The following is a 23,137-nucleotide window of genomic DNA, read 5'->3' as shown; positions in this document are numbered from 1 at the left end:
AATTAGGTTTAGGGTTTATCGTTCATCGATTATCGGCATCGGGTTTAGCCTGGGCTTGCTAGCTGGCCTCGGGACATGCGGGCGAGCTCGCTAGCGTTGGGCCCAGTCTTGGCAAGCTTGCCAGTGTCGGCCGTGACCTTGGCGAGCTCGCCAATGTCACCTGTGGCCTTAGCGAGCTCGGGCGTTGAGCCCGACCTGGCTGGGCTCGTCGGGTTTGGTCCCGACCTAGCTGAGCTCACCAACATCGGGGCTAGCTTGGTCAAGCTCGCCAGGGTCGGGCTTGACCATTGGCAAGCTCGTCGGTGTCGGCCTAGCTGAGCTCGTCGACATCAAGGTCGGTTTGGCTGAGCTCGTCGAGGTCGGGGTCGGGATGGACTTGGTCGAGCTCGTTGGCATCTGTTTAGGCCTGACCGAGATCGTTGGCATCGAGCTCATCTTGGCCGAGCTCGCTGGCGTCTGTGTAGGCCTAGTCGAGCTTGACAGCATCGAGCTCGACAGCGTCAAGCCAGGCTTGGCCAAGCTCGTCGTGGTCGAGCCTAGCCTGAGCATGTCATTTGTGCTTGTTGGTAGAATTGTAAGGTTTAGGATTTTTAAGACGTAATATACTTGTATTTGTTTTAATATGCAACTCCTCTCCTTGTAGTTATTCGAGAGACTCCGAGCTTGTTCTTCCATTAATATTGTAAGTGATATTTTTTACTGTCATTTAAATTATATATTACTTTGTTATTTGTATTGATACTAGATTATTATATTGACACTAGATGTTTTTTTCTGCTATTTGTATTGGCACTAGATAATTGTAATAACGTTATAGAGTTTTTTTTTGTTGAATTTTAATTATATGATTGATGTATGATTTTTAGTCCACGATACCAAAGTAGAACTTATGTGTAGAATAATTTGCCGACCACAAGGTCGGTCTCCCCATCAACCAATCAATCCCTTCATCATTAAATTTTATAGAATAGTAGAATTCTTTCATTATTATAATGTAACCAACATTATAATAAATAATATTTGTTGGACTTAAAAATTATTTGATATACAAATATATTGGACTTATAAATTTATAGGACTTAAAAATTTAAAAATGTTAATATTAACTATTATTTGGTAGACTTACCAATTTAATACAAATAGGATAGCATTAACCTTGTCAAAAACAAAAGTATATCATGTATGTTCTAGTTATTTAATTAAACTTAATATGGCTTGGCTGCATAGTAGCTTGGTCGGTTGCGATCTTGTACTTTTTTTCTTGCCTAACCATAATATTAAGATTCAAACTCAAACTGAATGTTTAATTTAAATTTAAATATTATTGATAGTAATTAGTACATCTAAGTGCTTAAGAATTTATTTAAACTATCTACAAATTTAGTTTAACATATTATTTATATTCAATGAAAATTTATTATTGCAGAAGGTTACAATGTATTTGAATAAAGCTTGGATGTAAAATAGATTAGAAAAAAGATTTATCCAAGATGAATTTTATACTGGAGTTGAAGAGTTTGTAAATTTTGCTAAAAGTCATCCTGCATGCATGAATGATGTAGAGTAACGTTGTCCGTGTAACCATTGCAAATGTAAAAATAAAGCTTCCCATGATGAGGATACCGTAAAAGTACATATATGTAGAAATGATTTTGTTCTAAACTACTACAATTGGTATTGTTATGGAGAGCCTTATTTGTTTCATCCAATTGGAACTTTGGCTGTTTCTTCATCTGACACAATTGCTTTAGAGGAATCAAAATCTAATAAGCATGTGATGCAATCAATAGTTTATGACGTGATGAATGTAGTTGATCCATCCAATATAAATGAAATACCAACACCTGCAATTCAGCAACTATATGATATGTTAAAAGTTAGTGAAAGAGAAGTGTGAGAAGGTATTCCATCTGATCATTCCCAACTATTAGCTACTGCAAGATTATTGAACATTAAAGTATATCATCATTTCTCATAATAATGTTATGATGACATTTGTCAATTGATGTTAGAATTATCCCCGTTGATTACCAAATGACTAATAGTTTCTACAGTACAAAGAAATTGATGAGGGATTTAGGTTGCCTGTAGAAAAGATTGATTATTGTATAAACAACTGCATGATATATTGAAATAAAGACAGTGAACTGATTGAATGCAAAGTCTATAGTCACCTTCGTTATAAGCATCGTAGTCGCATACTAGGGAAGAAAAAGTAAAATATTATATTGAAGGTTATGTATTATTTCTTGTTAACTGCTAGACTTCAATGCTTGCATGCATCTGCCGCCATAGTTTACCACATGAGGTGACATCATCAGTATGTGCATGAAGGAGGTATAATGTGGCATCCTTGTGACTCTCCTGTATGGAAACATTTTGATATAATATTTCCTACCTTTGCGATGGAACCATGTAATGTGATGAGATTTTCTGCAGATGGATTTCAACCATTTGGTCAGTCAGGATAGTAATATTCATCTTGGTCAGTTATATTAACACCCTATAATTTACTGCCATGGATATGCATAAAAAATAAATTTATATTTCTAACTGTGCTTACTCCAGGTCCAACAAATCTGAAAGAGATGATAGATATTTTCTTACAACCTTTGATTGTCGAGTTGAATGAATTATAGAATGTAGGATCAGAGACTTATGATGTTGCAAGTAAGACCAATTTTACCTTGCATGCTACCTTATTATGGACAATTAATGATTTTTCAGCATACTCAATATTGTCGGGATAGAGCACAATTGGTAAATTAGTATGCCCACATTGCATGACAGAGTCTGATACATTTTCATTACTATATAATGGGAAGATATCTTGGTTTGATAATCATCGTAAATTTTTACTAGTTGAACACCTTTTCAAGAGAAATAAGATAAATTTCTTAAAAAATATTGTAGTAAAAAAATGATCGCTAACAATGAAGTCAAGTGTAGAAATCATTGACTAAATAGACAGTTATGGATTCCTACCAGTATATGATTCTAATTCTAAAGAGAAAAATAAATACATTATTAGGATATACAAATGTGGTTGGAAGAAAAGAAGTATTTTCTGAGACCTGTCATATTGAAAGTATTTATTGATTCAACATAATTTAGATGTAATGCATGTCAAGAAAAAAAATTTCGATAATATCTTCAATACAATGATGAATGTTCCTAGAAAAACTAAAAATACTATAAAATCATGAGAGAAATTAAAAGGATTGGTTAAAAGACCTGAATTACATCAGAATGAAGCAACAAATCAATTTCCAAAAGCTTGGTATACATTAGACAAAGGTAAGAAAGCATTATATGTTGGTGTAAGGAGCACCAGTCTATCCCTAGAGTTTCGATGTTTGACAATATACCTAGGTCTGATCAATTGATCAAGGGTTGATCCAAACAGGACCTAATATTTAGATGTGAGTGAAGTCTAGTCAGATCAGTTTGACCAGAGGACTAGCAAGAAATCCTAGTCAGTTAGACCGGACAATGAGAAGTCCTAGTTAAGGCTAGGCAAGAAAAGTCCTAGTCGAAGGCTAGGCAGGAAAAGACCTAGCTGGAGACTAGGTAGAGGAAGTCCTGATCTGGAGAATTGGGTAAGAAAGACCTAGTTTGGAGGAATAAGCAAGGAAGTCCTGATATGGAGGATTGGGCAAGGAAGTCTTGATTGGAGGTTGGGCAAGGGAAAGTTCAAGCAGATCAAGGGTGATCGAATATTTGATAGGTGAGAAGTCTACCTATGGAAATGACTAATCCTAATTAGAGGTTAGGCAAGAAAAAGTCCAAATAGGATGTTTAGTAGGTAGAAAATCTACTTATGGAAGTAACTAATCCTAACTGAAGGTTAGGCATGGGTAAGCCTAGTAGGTTAGACCTACAGAGTAAGGCTTAGGTAAGTCTAGTAGGTTAAACGGACTACAGGTAGACTTAGGTTACTTGTTTGCTTATACGCTGATCTTGTAGGGATCAGAAGCTGGAAGCAAGATAGAGGAAGCATAAGAGAAGCAAACAGAAGCAGTCAAACCAAGTTCAGGGTTAACTTAGGTCAAACCTGAGTTGACTCAATCTAAGCGCTCGGATGTTACTCTAGGCGATCGGACGGTCTAGTCACTCGGATTGGTTCCAAACGATCGAATGTCAGTCGAGTGGGCCAACAAGGCAGATGAGATGGCAGAGTCTGAGTAGTCGGGACACCTCAGCCTCAAAGTGCCCGGAGAGGTTCCAAGCACCCGGATCAAGAAGAATCGACCCCAATAAAGACCAAGGAGATCGGATCAAATCTTATCCAAGTGTCCGGATAAGAATCCAAGCGTCTAGAAGGGTCTATATTGTAGGATCGTGTAACACGCTAGAGGGGGGTGAATAGCGCGGTCTTTGCTTTTTCATATGCTTGTTCTATCAGAAAACTAAGCAGCGAAATATTAGAAAACAAGCAGGGACATGCGGATTTTTACTTGGTTTTGAACCCCCCCAGAATTAGTATGTCTAAGGCCTATGTATGGGAGGCGCCTGCCCACTAGTGGTCTCCTTTCCGAACGTTCGTTCAGAGAAAAATTGACACAAACCTCTAGGTCAACACTAAGTCAAAAATCCTAAGACACATAGACAGAAAATCCTTGTGGTTAACAAGGATATCCTAAGAGAGTGTCTAGTTAAAGGGGAGGTCATTCTTGAAAGACTTTATATTTAAAAGACCTCTTAAAAACCAAGTTTAAAAAAAATTAAAATTATAAAAAAAAACTTTTATTTTGTAAAATGTTTTGAAAATTGAGCTTTTAAGTTGAGACAACCTCTAAGACACATAGGGAGATTGTCTTATGGTCAACAAGGAGCCCTAAGTGAGTGTCAGATTTAGGGAGAGTTCAATTAACCATTATATTTTGAAAATGTTAAGTCATTTGATTAAATCTAGCATGCAACCTAGGGATATTTTTCTAATTTAACGAACTTACCAGTATCACATCCCCTAATTCTGGTTTCTTCTTTGTCGTCTTCCTCTTCGGGCATCGGTTCTTGTAGTGCCCATGTTTCTGGCACTTGAAGCACGTGATGTGTTCTTTGTTCCTCTGGATTCCTAGCATCGGTTGGTCTTTTACCGCCGGTGGTGCCGTCCGATTCTTACGAGTAGGACATTGATTTTTATAGTGTTCTCTCTCCCTGCACTTAAAACAGATTATATGAAATTTAAAATAAACATTAAAAAATTTACCTCTCTCCCCCTCCATCTTTGTCGTCTTGCTCCCGTGGCGGTGAGTCCAATCAAGAGCAAGTCTGCTCTGATACCAATTATAGGATCGTATAACGCATTAGAGGGGGGTGAATAGCGCAGTCTTCACTTTTTCGTACATTCGTTCTATCAAAAAACTAAGCAGCAGAATATTAGAAAACAAGCAGGGACACGTGAATTTTTATTTGGTTCATAAACCCCAGGGTTAGTACGTCCAAATCCTATGTATGGGAGGCGCTCATCCACTAGTGGTCTCCTTTCCAAACGTTCGACCATCCTTTCCAAACGTTTATTCGGAGGCGGAGAAACTCGTCTTACAGTCCAATAAAGAATAACAATAAGAACAGAAAGTAAGACAAGTAAAAAGAAGAATAAACCAAAATACTTTTGCCGATCTGGAAGTCATAAGCGTCGTGCACTCCTTCTGGATCTTCCCTAGTGACAAGAGTCTGGCCCTGTTCACGTTCAGAATCACCACTAGAAGAAGAGAATGACTTGTTATTGACCTCTGTTGTTGTGCACGTTCACCCTTTTTTGATAGCTCATTCTGGTCGATTGGAATCTCATTCCGGGTGACTCCACGTAGACCGCCAATCTATTATCTTTGCAGCTGACTCGGCGCTTTCGGTTGATTGAAATCTCCATTCTGGTCGACTCCATGCTGACGTGGAGGCTCTTGATAGACTTCGACTTCCACTGCGTTTATCCGACCTTGAGTCGCCTGGATTCAACATTCTGGTCGCCTAGAACATTCTGGTCATCTGGAACAAGTTGACTCAGGTTTGACCTGAGTTGACCCCGAGCTTAGTTCGGCTGCCTATGTTTGCTTCACTTATGCTTTCTCCATCTTGCTTCCAGCTCCTGACTCCTGCAAGACAAGCATACAAACATGCAAAACAACCTAAACCTTATCCTATGGGTATAACTTCGGATTTCTACCGAAATCCTGGGTTAGTTTGACCTAGGTGTATTGTCCAACATCGAAACTCTAGGTAAGATCTAGTGCTTCTTGCACCAACATATATAAAGAGCCTCAGCATGAAGCACCAGAGAACAACTTCTCTACACCATACTCTTCATCTTGTGGTGCTGCTAAATGTGAATGAAGTCAAGCTCGTACAACTAGGGAAGTTCTAGGAGGAGTGCACGATGCTCAGGACTTTCGGATCGGCTACGACATGACGTTTGGTTTATTCTTTTCTTAAGTCTTACATTTGTATTTTCATTTATTATTGATTGAACTATAAGACGGATTTCTCCGCCTCTGGACAATCGTCCAGAAAGGAGACCACTAGTAGACGGACGCCTCCCGTACATAGGTCTTGGATATACTAGGTTAGGAACCAAGTAAATCCACATGTCCTTGTCTCTTTCGTTAATTCCATTGCTAGACTCTGTAATAAAATGAACGAACAAAAATGATGAATGCGCTATTCACCCCCATCTAGTTCTCCTAACGATCCTATATTATGTAGTTGGATGAAATAGATAAAATTTCTTGATGGATATGTTTCCAATATGACCCGATGCATTGATATGAATAGGTTAAAAAATATTTGGAATGAAAAGTCATGACTGTCATGTGTTCATGCAAAGACTTATGTCAATAGCTTTTCATGACCTGCTACCTAATAATATTTGACAAGCACTTACAGAACATAATCTATTTTTTAGAGATTTGTCTGTCAAGTGTATTATGATAGTTAATAAATTTAAGCTAGAAATAGATATTCCTGTCATATTATGTAAGCTTGATTGCATATTTCCACCAAATTTTTTTGATTCAATGGAACATCTACCCGTTCACCTACCTTATGAGGTACAACTAGCTGGTCCTATTCAGTATAGATGGATGTATTCATTTGAAAGATTTTAGAGGAAATTAAAGAATAATGCTCGTAACAAAGCAAGAGTCGAGAGGTCAATATGTAAGGCTTATTTGGTTGAAGAAGCAACTTCTTTCTGCTTCTATTATTTTACTGATAATGTCAAAAATAGACATCGCAGGAATCCTATAAATTAAGATGATACTCAGCCAATTAACCCTATGATGCTTTTTATTTTTAAGTTTCCTGGTAAACCAATTGGTGCTTCTATTTCAAGATGGTTAAATCAACAAGAATACCATACTGCAAGAACATACATATATACTCCTAAATTGTGAGAATGTCAAACCGTACATAAGGTGAGTTGATTGATATAATCAACTACTAATCCCTTTTTAGTTATGTTTTGTATCCCAATTGTCTTAAAGTTACCTTTCATCCATTACAGTTTTTACGAACAACAACTTCAGTATTAAAATCCAACAATCAGTGCAAGTGAAGTCGAGGAAAAATTAGAGACGGAATTTGTATTGTGGTTTCAAATCTATGTAAGTTAAAGAATAAATAATTTTTTATACATCAGTATCAAATTTTGATCTAATTTATATCATATTTACTATTATAGGTGAACTATTATAGAATATCAAATATGGAAGATGGAAGGATATCTTACATCTGGACCCCTCCATAAGACATAAGTATATTCTGATTCTATGTTAATGGTTTCAAATTCCACGTGGCATAATAGGATTCACAAAGATTGACCTTTAATTCTGGTATTTACATAAAATGATCTATCAATAATAATAATTTAGAGTTTGATTATTACGGGAGACTTGAAGAAATCATTGAGATTGAATATTCTGCCTTACCCATAAAAAGATGTGTGTTATTCAAATGTTCTTGATATGATTTGACTCCTAGAACAGGAACTAGAATACACTCAACTACAATTTGGTTGAAGTTTTTGCAAATAAAAGGTTCAATAAGTTTAAACCTTTCATTTTTACTGTCGAAGCGGATTAGGTTTTCTATCTTAAATACCCAACGAAGGCAAGAAGAGTTAATGAATGATTAGTTGTTTGTCGTACGAAGGCTCGTTCGATTGTAACGCCCGCCCTTACCAGAGCCTTGACGGACGCTACAGTTTGTTCATTCATTCATTCATTCTACCATTATATACGAAAGCTACACTTAGCAGCGGAAAATTAAAACTTTCATAGCAAGCATAGATTCGTATACAGTAGATAGAATTATTAACATGATAAGTCTATAGGAAAAACTTAATCACAATATTGTCAACCAACATGATAGTTTTAAAATAACTATAAATTGACATAAGCCAGGACTTGTCACGTCAACACCACACACATCATTTCGTCCAGTCCTGTCGCCTCCGTCCATTGCTTAATACCTGTTAGGATCTGCAGCATAAGAAAGTAAACTATAAGCATAACGCTTAGTAAGCTCCTTTCCTACTCACAAAATCCGGACATCACATAAAAGCATATCATTTAAGTACATTACAACATGTAAGTCATAACGTAAACATGTGCAATCATTTACCTTAACCTTTTCTTTCATTGTACACATTAGACATGAATACCATACCATTTGTCTTTTCAAAACATATTATCTTAGTAGATAAAAATAATAAACATCATTGTTGGGGTCCCCTAGCTTGTACCCATTCATTCATTTGCGCGCCATTCCAAGTAGGTACGAGGTAGCAAATCTCGACCACTCGGTTACTAGGTCTTTTGTCTTTCGACCTAGGGACGTTCATTAGGTGTCCATTCCTTGGATCCCTTTCAGGTTCCGGTACAAGCTTCATTAAAGTAAAATAACTTTATACTTTCATTCATTTTCATTTCACAGGATTGTTCCTTTACATTTCTTTTCCTTTCCTTTCATATCATGGTGAACATTCCCGTTACTTTGATCTCATTACATACGTTCTTTACATTCTTGGTTAGAGTCTAACATAACCCTAAGGTTGTTATTTGCATTGACTCTAGCCCTTAACCATTCTTTAAGATGATCAGAACTTCATTGGTTAGATTCAGTCTTTTGTTTAAACCTAACCTGAGTTGAACCAACTTGGTAAACCATCCTAAGCATAAGTTTTAGCTTCCGAGCTCTTATTCTTGCAAACATAGAGGGCTTAATCGATCAACCGATCGATTAAGTGCCCTTGTAATCGATCCAGAGATCGATTAGGGTCATCGTTCACAGAAAGCTCGGTAATCGATCAGGTGATCGATTACCCGGCCTGTAATCGATCACCTGATCGATTACGGCTCGTAGATTTCTATCCCGAGGCTTGGTAATCGATCGAGTGATCGATTACCCCTCTTGATCGATCACTTGATCGATCATTTGACGTAACTTTTGTTCTCTTTAACCCTATTAATCGATCCCGTGGTCGATTACCGTTCTGGTAATCGATCCAGTGATCGATTACCAATCCCACTGTTTAATTCTGTTTAGTTCCCTGCATAACCTACGTTCTGTTATCCGTTAAACCTACAACAGATTCCTTACTCTATAACCACGAATCTAACATGATCGTAAGATCTGGTGGTTACTCTAAAGACATTTAAATATGCTTAAAACTCTTAATCAACATAATCAACCTGTTTATAGTTCTAAACAGACATGAAATCAGAAACTTGCATACATCAGGAACATAACATGCTTAAAACTCTAACCAGATAAGCAAGGTTTAACACAGTTACATTCTTCAGCCATTACGCTACAGGTGAGGGAAGCTTACCTAGTTTCCGAAGTTTCTAAGGTTACCCAACAAGAACAGGTTCTCCTGGTTGAGGAGAGCTCCGGCCAGAGAAGAAGAAGGAAGAGCTCTTCGGTGAGAAAGAGAGCAGAGCGCACAAAACCAGCAAAAGCTAGTTTTGGGTGCTAAGGAAGGTTTTATAAGGCTAGCTTTGATAACCCCCGATCTTAATTAGCCATTACATCCCTTAATAACCCAGCGTTGTAACGCTAACTCTATCCAACGTTCATTCGTTTGATTTCTCTGCTTATTGCCCCCTCAACATATAACTATCATTACTCTTGTATCTTTAACAAGAATCGTTTACTTGCTCATTTGGTCTAAAGCTTGCTACATAACTTGGAGGTCTTAGGTTCAATTCCTTGTTCCTCCCTATTTTTTTTCTTTTCTTTTCTTTTTCTTTAGCAAGGCTTACATAAACCCATTACAAGCAACGTTCTAAACCATAATTAAACATGAATTAGTATTTTATACTAATTCTATAGAAAGAAAGGAGTTGGATGTATAAAAAGAACAAACCTGAACGTAGAGGTTTAACTGATGAGTTTATTGTTGGGTTGGAATAATTTTTGGATTTTGCTTCTACTAATGTTGAGTTTATGGATGGAGATAAGATAAGATGTCCTTGCAGAAAATGTCACAATGGTAAATTTTTACAGTCTGACAAAGTTTGTGAACATCTTTGTAGATTTGAGTTTTATCCTGAATTATTATAATTGGACATGTCATGGTGAACCATTTATATCTGATGAGAATTATGGACAAAATATACAAGTCTCAGTTAGTGGTGATCAGAGTTATTATAATCAATTAAATCCATATCAAAGGATGGTAATTGATGTAGGAGGTCATAATTTCTTTCCTGAATCGAGTTTTGCAAGTTCTAGTTGTCCTCCAACAGATGAACAAATATTTACTACTTATACATCACCATTGGAGGGGGTACAAGAACAAAGTGTTCATGAAAATGTGAATAATGAGCATATCTCAAATTTCAAGAAATGTTGAGTGCTGCAGATGAACCTGTGTGGGTTGGTTGTGATAGTCACACTAAATTATCTCTCACTGCAAGACTATTGAATGTCAAGGCAGAGCATAATGTGTCTGAAGATTATTTTAATGATTTTGTTCAAGTTATTGGAGAGGTACTTCCGCGTGATCACATAATGCCTAATGATTTTTATAGTATGAAAAAACTTGTGAAAGACTTAGGTCTTCCGGTGGAAAGGATTGATGCTTGCAGAGATGGTTGTATGATATATTGGGGAGAAGATCAAGATGCAGATGTGTGTAAATTCTGTAATCAAGCTAGGTACAAGAGAATCAATAAAAGTCAACAACGACGTAAAACATATAGTCAGTTATTTTATTTGCCTTTAACTCCTAGGTTACAAAGACTCTATGCATCAGAAGTCACTGCTGAACACATGACTTGACATGCAAATCATCAAATAGAAGAGGGTCTAATGTGTCATCCATCAGATGCAGAGGCATGGAAAAATTTTGATAGAACATATCCTGAATTTGTGAAGGAAACTCAGAATATAAGATTAGGTCTCTGTGCTGATGGATTTGCTCCATTTAGCAAATCAGGAAGAAATTATTCTTGTTGGCTAGTTATATTAACTCTGTATAATCTTCCACCTGGGATGTGTATGAAAACACCGTATATATTTTTAACATTGGTTGTGCCTGACCCACAAAATCTGAAAAAGTTAATTGATGTTTATATGCAACCACTGATTGCAGAGCTGAAACAATTATGGGATGATGGTTTTCCTACATATGATGTTCATACTAATCAGATGTTTGTAATGAAGGTTGCACTTCTTTGGACGATAAATGACTTTTCTGGCTTATGACATGTTATCAGGATGGAGTACCGCTGAAATTTTAGGATGCCCAATATGTATGGAGAGATCAAAATCATTCAGATTGAAACATGGGAGGAAGCCAAGTTATTTTGATTGTCATAGATAATTTTTACCACCAAATCATAAATTCAGAAGGAATAAAGAAGAATTCACTAAAAATAGAGTTGAAAGAACACCTCCACCATTGAGATTAACAGGTCAACAGATTTGGTATAGAGTCCTTAACTTTCCATCTGTTATTGAAGATCCACATGGTACAACTTATGAATATGGAAGTACACATAAATGGACTAAACAGAGTATATTTTGGGATTTACCGTACTGGTACAGTCATTTGATTCATCATAATCTAGATGTAATGCATATTGAGAAGAATATTTTTGATAATCTGATAAATACAGTCATGGATATCCCTGAAAAAAATAAAAGACAATCTGAATGCAAGAAAAGATATGTGACTCCTTTGTAAAAGACCCACTCTTGATGTCGATGAAAATAGTAGGGGACCAAAGTCAAAGGTAATTTATACATTAAATAGAGATCAGAGACGTATTGTTTGTGAATGGTTAAAATCTTTAAAATTTTCAGATGGTTATGTCTCTAATATTGGAAGATGTGTTGATTTGAAAGAATGCAAATTAATTGGTTTGAAAAGTCATGACTGTCATATATTCATGGAAAGACTTATTCCTATTGCATTTAAGGAACTTTTACCAAATTTTATCTGGGGTGCAATTTCGGAGTTAAGCATTTTCCTTCATGATCTTTGCTCAACAGTTTTGAGACATTCACACATGGAGACTTTAGAGAGAGATATTCCAATCATTTTGTGTAATTTAGAAAGGGTATTTCCACCTTCATTTTTTGATTCCATGGAACATCTTTTAGTTCATTTGTCATATGAGGCCAAAGTTGGAGGTCCTGTCCATTATCGATGGATGTATCCATTTGAAAGGTAAAATTTTAAATTTTGATTAATGGATAAATATTTATTAATCTTATTATATATTTTTGATATCTAATATAATTTCTTATATGATAAATAGATTTCTATATCATTTGAAGAAAAAAGTAAAAAATAAAGCACATGTTGAAGCCTCTATTGTTAATGCATACATTGTAGAGGAAGTAACAACTTTTGCATCATATTATTTTGAGCCTCACGTTAAGAGCAAAAGGCGGAGACCAGGAAGAAATGATGAGGGTCCTATTGATCCAAATTTAAACTCATTTTTAATTTTTAACTATCTTGGTCGACCAAGTGGACAATGTAAGCAGAGATATTTAACTGGTCAAGAATGACATGCAACCCAGACATATATTTTACTGAATTATCCAGAAGTCACGTTATATTTCAAGTGAGTATATATTTTATATATTTTTTAATTTCTTATATCATCGCTATTTTGTGTTATAATTTATTTTTTTGAAGGATTTTTCAACACTTATATTCTGAAATGTCAGCACAAGACTTTGATCGATTTTGTGACAAAGAATTTGCACCATGGTTCAAATCATATGTAAGTAGTCAATCTAAATTGTACTATGATTTATACATATGCAAACTTTTAAACATATTTTTTTGATTTTAGGTTCATGATAATCAAACTCACCTTGAGCAGAAATTTCTATTTCATCTTTCTTGGGGTCCAAAAGCATTGGTACGCACTTGGCCAGCATATTTCATAAACGGATATAATTTTTATACTCAAGAATATGGAATAAAAAAGAGTACAATGAATAGTGGGGTATGTGTTCAGTCATCAGATCATGATAGAGGTGTAAGTAATGATTTTTATGGTTTGCTCGATGAAATTATAGAGGTAGAATACCCCGAACCAGAAATGCGAGTTATTTTATTTATGTGTCGCTGGTTTGACCCTGTCAGAGGAATGAAGGTGCATCCACACTATAATTTGGTTGAAATAAATTATAAGAGATTTTATAAAAGATATGAACCATTTGTGTTGGCACAACAAGCTATTCAGGTATTCTATGCTTCGTATCCTAGTTTGAAACGTGACAAAAATGATTGGTGGGTTGTTTGTAAAACTAAAGCACGAAAAAAGATTGAGGAACGTTGGAAAGACATTGCATATCAATAAGAGGAAGTTAGGAACACATTTCAGACTGAAGAATATATTATTTCAACATTACGAGATCCCAGCGGAGTAGTAATAAATATGGATGCAAGTGAAATTAATGAGAATCTGAATCTGACGACGACGATGACGAGAATGTCCAATGAAAATGAGGACTTTGATGTTATTATATAAAAAAATGAGGAGATCTTTTTTAAAATGGTAATGTATTTTTTTATGAGTAATTTAGTTTTATTCTACATATTTATATGACTTGTTGCTTACTTAATTGTTTATATACTGTCTTATTGTTAAATATTTGTAATTAACTGTTAATGCACTGTATTTTTTCTTATAGGTCATTACAGGTGATATTATTTACGTGTTTAGTTTTGCACCTGCTTTCATCGTAGCAAATATGGTAAGTTTTTTCATATTCCTCATTATGTAATCAATATTTATTATTTTATCTCATAACAATTTTGGTTGACAGTTTCGAAGAGGTGGTCATAGACGGAGTACTCCTGGCCAGTCTGCTTCAGCACCTGGTACTGTAGGATCATCACATGCACCTTCATCAGATTCGTCGCCGTTGTAGTCTCCAGACCCTTCTCCCAGACAGTCCGCTGTCGAGTTGCAGGATATTCGAGAGTTTATAGTCCCTCACGGAGATTTGTAAGTATTTATTAATTTAGTATTCATGATTCTATCTAAAAACAAGTTCCTGTACTTTTTAATTATATATTTTTCTACGACATAATGGTTATCTTATCAATTTTTTGGATATTCAGATTTCATCTTATTTAGTTTATTTAATAATGTTTGTTTGGAATTTTATGATAGATTTCAAAATTCTATACGTGTCATTCGTGAAATCAATAAAATAGTGAATAACCATTGGGGAGAGGCTTTTATGACCTATACCAGCACTCTAGCACCCACAAAAGAATTATGGTAGAACGAATTTAAGGTATATGTTTCCTTCAGTTGATATATCAAATTAAAATGAATATATATAATCATTTGTTGTTTTTTCAATTTTAGCGAGCATTCAATTGGGATCCATCTAAAGAATTAGAAATCAAGCAGATTTTAAAAAAATTGTGGGGATCACATTCGGTATATTCTAAATCATGCCAAGACAAGGGGAAAAAAACCATTGTACATCACCGATGAAAATTGGACTAGGATCCTCGATTTTTGAAAAATCGAGGAAAGTAAACAAAGGAGTCACCAGAACCAGGCAAATTAAACATTTAATTCTAGAGACTCATCTGCAACATATACGGGAGGCTCCATCAACATTGAGGAACATACACATAGATTGATAAATTTTTTATAAACACTACGTTACTAATTAAATTTAAACTATTATATTATTTCTAACAATGCATTTTTAGGCTAAGGAAATGAGGAAGGAGCTACTTTTTATTGAGACTTTTACCTGCACATTTCAAAAGAAAGATAAGACTTGGAGCGGGGATAGAGCTAGAGCTATGAAGGTTTGGATTTTAATTTTTAACTTAATTGGATTCTAATAGTTATGTACCTTCTCTAACTTATTAAATATATTTGTATTCCAATACAGGAAAAATATGATGAGCTAGAGCTAGTACAGAGAAGTTCAAGTGCTAGTGATAATAATGATGGATCTGAACCCTCTGTTGGTAATGATCTGAATATCTGATTGGAGACGAGTGGAGGATCCAAGGGGGGAGGATATTGGGAATGGGTTCTCTGAGCAAAACTTATCGAGTTACTAACACATCTTCTTCCACCCCACCAGCAGTAAGGTCACAGATAGAAAATCTAACTGAAGAAGTTTCTAATTTGAAGGGCATAATTTTACAAATGGATGAAGAGATGAGAGAAATGTACTGACAACAGGATTTTATTATGCGACATCTTTAGTTAGGCTCTGCTCCGAGTCAGATTCCTCCTGGTTCTAGTGATGACGGTGGTGATGATGATTCGTCATAAATCTAGTTGTGTATCATTTTGATTTTTCTCACAATTAGTATTGCTTAACATTTTTTCTTTCATTTGTAAATCTTTAATTTTTTATATTGATTAACACTATTATTTTATTTTGAACAAGGTTGGTGAAACTAAGGATGATGATGAAGTAAGTAATTATATATTATAGTTAATTTATATAAAATAATATTTTTTTATTTTGTTTTCTGATGTAGGAAAAGAAAAAGAAGCTTAGATGGAGAAGGAAGTGAAGCAGAAAGTATTTTCCAAGGCCGATATCGTGGACGATGATACTTTTTGTTTCTTGTTGTTTTGAGACTTCATTAGTTGTTTTGATACTTTGTTGTATGTTTTGAGACTTTGTTGGATGTTTTGAGGATGATGTGTTAGTCATTGATGTGAATGTTTGTTAAATATTTATGTTATTCAGGATGATGTGTTTGTATTTGATATTATTGTTTCATTGATGTTAATGTTTTATTAGTTGTTGTTATTAATATGTTGTTTGTTTGTTAGGATGTGATTGGTTAATTGGATATGTTGGTTGGTTGTGATTTATGTAAAGAATGGAATGAATTGAAGTTGGTTGTGATATATGTAAACAGGATTCATTCTAGAATAGAATACAATGAAGCTGTAGGAAATTTTAATAGTTTGCGATGAATTTTATGACAAAAATAGTTTCGTCGTAAACGTATCGTAATTTACTGTGCTATCGAAACATTAATGATGAAAATAATTTTCGTCACCAATTTGGCGACGAAGTTACTATTCGTCACCAAATATCTTTATTTTCCTGTAGCTTCTCCATTGCAACGAAGTCAGTTTTCGTCGCGACATTGGCGATGAAAATAAATATTCGTCGTAAAAATTACGACGAAACTAAATTTTTATCCAAGTAACAAATAGTCAATTTTGCGACAAAAATATTTTTTGTCGCAAAATAGCGACGAGTTTGACGATGAAAACTTTATTCATCGTAAAATTGGCAACGAATCAATATTTTTTTGTCGCAGAATTTTACGACGAGCTATTACCTATGAAAAATTTTCATCGTAAAATTCATCGCCAAATGATTTTGCACCGAATTTTTTTTATTTTCATCACAAAATTCATTATAAATTACCTTTATTTTTGTAGTGGACTCAGGATCACCTCTTCTTCTATTGCTAGCTAGATAGACTTTGTGAATAGATGAATATTACGAGTCTTCAAAAGGAAGATTATAGCCTCAGAGTGTATTGTAAAGATGAAGACTTCGACTATGTCATATATGGTATATCTCATTTGACAATTTAGAAACCGTTGTAATTTTGATAGAGAGGTGTCGAATCTTGACTAGGATGTTCATAATAATCCAAACATGTGTTTAAATCTTTGAACTCCTAGATTGTATATTCTTATTTGTTTCTTAATATAATTTATTTATCAAATAAATTAATCGAAATACAATAATGATGATAAATTTGTTACCACCTAGAAAAGTTAGATGATAAAGTTCATAGAGAATAAGAGCTTTATAATCCGTACATAGAGTTGAGTCTTACCTAATTTTGTCATAAAGTTCACAAGGCAAAAATAAAAAAAAATGACCCTCCATTATTAGGCACTATTTTTTAAAAAAAATCAAAATTATACCTAATATATTTCTCATTCAAAAAAATACTTTTATTTCAATATTATAATTGTATTAGCTATAACATAGTTGTTACAATATATAACAATTACGATCATAAATGTGTGCTATAATGTGATAAAGTAGACTAGCTCAACTTAATCAAAATTATTATACATACTATTATTATATTAAAATATTTTTTATTAACTTGGTCAAATTTTCTTAAACTTCAATTTAATCAAAATCATTTTAAAATTATTGTACTAACTATGTCATAGTTGTTATATATATAATACTTTAGTAATTTTGTCATAATTGCTATGACAACGGTCATACATGTTACAATAAGTTTGAAAATTTTAACTAAGTAATTTTGATTAAGTTTGAACAATTTTAATCAAATTGATAAGGAATTGTTTGATAAAATAATGCTTCATATGGTAGTAGTTACTATAATAATACTAAAATAAATGCAAAATAAGCATTCTTCTTTTGACAAAAAATAATAACAAAACACACCCTTGTATTATCGTGACCAAACTCAAAGAAGTGTTCATTATAGTAAGTTGAAGTAATTTTGCTCTATGTTATCGCAGTTATAATAATAATCACTACAATTACGTCGAAATAAATATATTTTTCAAGATGAAAAATATATTTAAACATATTATTTTAAAATATATAACAAAACACACATTTCCTATTATTGTGGTCAAACTCAAAGTGTTCATTCATAGTAATTTTAAATAAGTTGAAGTAATTTTGCTCTATGTTATAGTTGCTACAGTCGTAATCACTATAGTTTCACTGAAATAAATGTATTTTCTAGATGAAAATATATTTTTTGAAAAATAATATTTTAACCTTCTTCTATTGACAAAAATAATATATAACAAACACATTTTTTCTATTATTACAGCCAAACTCTAAGAAGGGTTCATCATTTATAGTAATTTTAAATAAGTTGAAGTAAGCCTTCAAAGTGTAGCATAGATGATGGATGTATGATATTGCTGATGTAATGGTTAAAGATCGATTTTAGGAGATGATAATTTGAGATCGATTTCGCCATGCGTCTAACGCTTGTGTATCAGTATGAATCTCCCTCCATATCTCATAGAGCCGACTCTAGAGGAGTCGTTAAGACAACGAATCTATTTTTTTTTAAATAAGTTGAAATAATTTTGCTCTATATTATAACAGCTATAATCACTACAATTTCGCTGAAATAAATGTGCCATTTTAACTTTTAAGAAAACAAAAAAGAAAGTGTTGTTCTTTCGACGGAAATAATAACAAAACACACCCATTTTATTTTCGCCCAAGTTAAAAAAAAAATAAAAAATAGTGCTCCTGCCAAATTCAAAAAGAACTCCTCCTCGTCCCTCACCTCTCCTCTCTTAATCCGGCCCTTTATAAAGAGCACCCAAGACTGAGACTCGATGCATTGAGCAAGCTCCAACCATCTGCTACTTTCTCTCTTCCAACCTCCATCTCCAAACACAGAGACAGAGACAGAAACAGAGACAGAGAAGATGCTGGTTATTACAATTGTACACCCTCTGCGTACGCTGATCGGCATCGTAGGTGAGTGATCAATTCACACACCTTCTTTCTTCTTTCTTCTTTCTTCTTCTTCTTCTTTCCTGCGACGTGGAGCTTCATATATATATATATATATATATCGATCGACCGGGCGGTGGTTTTGGTGCATGCGCAGGCAATCTTCTGTCGGCCATGGTGGTGCTGGCTCCGGTGCCGACGTTTTACAAGATCTGCAAGAAGAAGTCGACCGAGTCATTCGACTCGGTGCCGTACGTGGTGGGGCTGTTCAGCGCGACGATGTGGGTGTACTACGGCATCCTCACCGCCGACGTTCTCCTGCTCACCATCAACATTGGCGTCTGCGCAGTCGAAGTTATTTACCTCGCCATTTTCGTTTTCTATGCCGCACCGAAATCTCGGGTAATTAATTAATTAATTAATTCACCCTTATTTCTCTCGATCAATAAAAAACAATAACGACAACAAAGAAAAACAAAAAAAAACTTGTTAAATTCATTCATCAATGCATGCTTCATCGAAGCTAGCAGCTCCACCTCGATCAGAGCTGCTCTGTGCAAAGTAATTTTGAGTTAGATACGGATCTAAAGATATATAGAACTGTTCTTTTATGATAGGTTCTTTGTTTTTCTTTATTCATTTTATTTTATTTTGATTCTTATCCATCTCTTTCACACTCAAAGTTCAGTCCACCTCTGATTCCTGAATCCGTCTTGATTTTGATAAAAGCTAAATTGCTCCAATGCAGCTAGCTTCGTCTTGAAACAATTTTGAGTTGAAGAAATTTTGAGCCAACTTTAGTCAACAAAAAAAAAAACTTTGGAACAATTTTAACTTATTAGGTTAAAGTTAAGTTGTTCCATTTTAAAGTAGTTTTATCAAAATAATGTTTTTGGTACAAGCAACAAAATATAGATAAATAAGTAGTTTTGTTTTGTATTAAGTAATTTTAAAGTGTTGTTTTGTATTTTAGATATCAAATTATAATAGACGGAATGCTATTTTAATAATTTTTTAAAAATAGATATATATATATATTTAATTTGATTTTATAAATCTTAATTTTTATTTTCCGTTAATTGGGGATCATTTTAAAATACGGTATCAACTGGATTCTTAATTGTTTCTTGTTGTTTAGAGGTTAAGGCAATATTTGTGAACGAGGTCACTGAACTGATTCGTCTTCCATTCGGTTGGGTTTAATTTGCTATTAAATGTCTTCTTTTCGCGGTTCAGGCATATACGACGAAGTTGATACTATTGATCAACTTGGGAATATTCGGTGGTCTAGTTCTCATCAGCAACTTATTTATCAAGGGAAGTAAACGAGCTCAGATTACCGGCGGGATATGTGCTTCCTTTGCGGTCGCCGTCTTTGTAGCTCCTCTCAATATCATAGTAAGTAAACAATCCCATTCTTAAAGAGTGAGTGAGTGAAGCATAACAACAAGAATTGAAATGCTTAACAAGTTTTAGTGAAAAGAAACTTATGCACTTTGAGGCAAACCTCAAAAGAGTACCTCAAAGTATTAAAAATTATCAAAATGATACCTCTTTTAGTTAAAATAACACCTTAATATATTTTTCATCATAAAAAATATTTATTCTAGAGTTGTGGTAGCAATTACAATGTATAAAAAAATTCAATTTAACTTAATTAACAATATTATATAGAGAGTAGTGTCTATGACTAAGTGCGGGTCAGGACATCCAAAAGTGATCTACACCCTACGTACTTAGTCACGGATATCTTTTATATATATACATATTCTTTATTAATTTAATTCAAACTGTTTAAATTTAATTAAAATTATTATAACAACTAATATGACTGTTATAACATTGTAACAATTATATAATGACTTGGTATAATAATTTTAAAGTGATATTAATCAAATTTAAATAATTTTAATTAAATTGATAAAAATATTTTATATAAAAATATTATATATATAATTTTTATAAATATATATTAAAAATATATGCTATAATATAATAAAAGTATTTTTAAAATGAGAAGAGTGGTTTGTGATTCCTTTTCTTCTTCTTTCTTTGTTTCAGAGGCTGGTGATAAAAACTAAAAGCGTGAAGTACATGCCATTTTTCCTATCCTTCTTCCTGACGCTGTCCGCAGTGGCATGGTTCAGCTATGGCCTTCTTCTCCGAGACCTATTCGTCGCGGTGCAGTATAAACTTAATTATATCTATTCTCGTCGAGTAGAGTGAGTGAGTATCTGAATTTATTTCATCATCATCATCTGATCATTTTCTTTTCTCTTCTCTCTTCTCTTCTCCTGCAGGTACCAAATGTTTTTGGATTCTCTTTGGGAGTCACTCAGATTATCATATACCTGATCTACATGAACCACGACAAGGCGAGTGCGGCGCCTGCCGACTCGGAGCTCGTCGTGAAGGATATCGAAAATGGGGGCCAAGTGTAGCGCAGAGAGGAGATCGATCAGGGATGATCTTCAGCCAATGCCATGCATCAGAGATTCTTCAATTTACTTACTTAGACTTCTTGTGTGTTCTACTAGAATGAAAAATAAATGCATGCTTTGTGTATTGTCGTGAGATCAGGGATGATCTTCCGCCAATGCCATGCATCAGAGATTCTTCAATTTACTTAGACTTCTTCTTGTGTGTTCTACTAGAATGAAAAATAAATGCTTTGTGTATTGTCGTGAGATCAGGGATGATCTTCAGTCAATGCCATGCATCAGAAATTCTTCAATTTACTTACTTAGACTGCTTGTGTGTTCTACTAGAATGAAAAATAAATACTTTGTCTACTGTCAAAAAAAAAATGATAATCTCAGTTAATCGTATTAACTCAATCCCTGGAAGTGGCCGATCCGGTCCCACGAAAATTTCCCATCGATCACCAGGATAAATCGGGAAGCGTATACAGCGGCCAACCCAAATGTCCAGCATCCTTTGAATGCTTTGTCTACTATCGATCGTGTTCTACGTGGTTGTATCTAACTCTGATTTATTATTATTATTATTATTATTAGTAGTGATTTATTATTATTTAAAAAAAAAAGATGATTAGTTTCTGGTTGGGTGTTTAGGGCTTGATTAGCACTGTAAAACTCACATAAAATGCCAATGCTGAAGAATAAGTGGAGTGGGATGGAGTGATTATCCAAGAAATAATAAGGATAGTCAAGTGCACGAAGCTCTCATCAATATAGGATCTTGAAAAAGAATATATTATACAGTCTTATTCTGCTTTAGCAAGAAGTGATTTTCGAGACTCACCTTCACATCATGTACAATGACAATTTTACGATTGCGCAAAGATTCCCCTTCATTATCCAAGAAAGAAAATAGAATAATATTCAATAATAGAAAACCTTCCATTTTGTCTCATAGTTTGTTGTCTAAGCAAGCCAAGCCAAGTTAAATTGTGTTATTAAAGGTTATTTGATAATAGAGTGAAAACAAGCTTAAAATAAATCAAACAATTGAAATGGATATTATTTTTTTCTTTTTCACAAATTTGAATTTGATTTAAGTTTAGTTCATTTCGAGGTTAATAAACTCTAAATTGTTTGTTCGTTTGAATTTTTTATATCATTAAACTTATTTGATTGGTTAATAAACTTGATATTATAAATTTCTTATTCATTTTGAAACTCTAAGATGTTTATTAATAAACATGTTTTAAAAATTTTATTCATAAATATGATTCATGAACAATCAACCATCTCTATTCATTAAGATTAACAAACTGCATAGTTGAGTGGATTACAACGGAATAGAATTGCTGAAATAGACAAAAGTCAAATCTCGATGAAACTGAGATAATGTCATCCTCCGTCGTGATCAACTATAACTTTTCGATTTACCGCCTTACAAATGGTCATGAGACCAACCGTGTAAGACCTTATGTGTGGCAGATTCCACCTTCTACTAAAGAAGATAAACAAACTGAACACAAATATTAAAGTTTGTTCATTTAATTTATATTGTATATATTAAATGAATATAAATTCAAAGTCTTGTCCTCTTTTATAGTTCCTTTTGAATGTTTTACCACTGTATCATATCCACGAAGGCATCTACAAGCCCTTTATAAATATGATATATATTTATTGTGACGACTTGTTTTTCATAAATGAATGTGAAAATTGTCGGGTTTAAAAGAGAGTGAACAGTTTGTTTGACA

General features: G+C 34.1%; 1 protein-coding gene and 1 pseudogene across 1 annotated transcript; both read left to right on the top strand.

The window, feature by feature from the left end:
* Nucleotides 1–370: 370 nt before the first annotated feature.
* LOC141840249 (uncharacterized) lies at nt 371–14,403 on the top strand (annotated as a pseudogene).
* A 4,375-nt stretch (nt 14,404–18,778) lies between these two features.
* LOC141837609 (bidirectional sugar transporter SWEET12-like) lies at nt 18,779–21,404 on the top strand. The gene is made up of 5 exons (XM_074724986.1): nt 18,779–18,987; nt 19,121–19,365; nt 20,200–20,361; nt 21,025–21,144; nt 21,264–21,404. The coding sequence occupies exons 1-5, from the start codon at nt 18,936–18,938 to the stop codon at nt 21,402–21,404; spliced, it is 720 nt and encodes a 239-aa protein (XP_074581087.1). The 5' UTR covers nt 18,779–18,935.
* The last annotated feature ends 1,733 nt before the right edge of the window (nt 21,405–23,137 follow it).

Source organism: Curcuma longa, chromosome 11 (assembly GCF_044706935.1).
Source record: "Curcuma longa cultivar G26 ecotype Majalengka, Jawa Barat chromosome 11, ITB_CL_G26_1.1, whole genome shotgun sequence".
Lineage (NCBI taxonomy): Eukaryota > Viridiplantae > Streptophyta > Magnoliopsida > Zingiberales > Zingiberaceae > Curcuma > Curcuma longa.
The sequence above is the reverse complement of the archived record's forward strand: the minus strand, read 5'-3'. Positions and strand labels throughout refer to the sequence as shown.

Bases quoted from the DNA above. Each gene is read 5' to 3' on its own strand.
- LOC141837609 (XM_074724986.1), top strand. From the start codon at position 18,936: ATGCTGGTTATTACAATTGTACACCCTCTGCGTACGCTGATCGGCATC. The intron at 20,362-21,024 runs GTAAGTAAACAA...TCTTTGTTTCAG, and splicing joins TAGCTCCTCTCAATATCATA to AGGCTGGTGATAAAAACTAA. The intron at 21,145-21,263 runs GTGCAGTATAAA...CTTCTCCTGCAG, and splicing joins TCCGAGACCTATTCGTCGCG to GTACCAAATGTTTTTGGATT.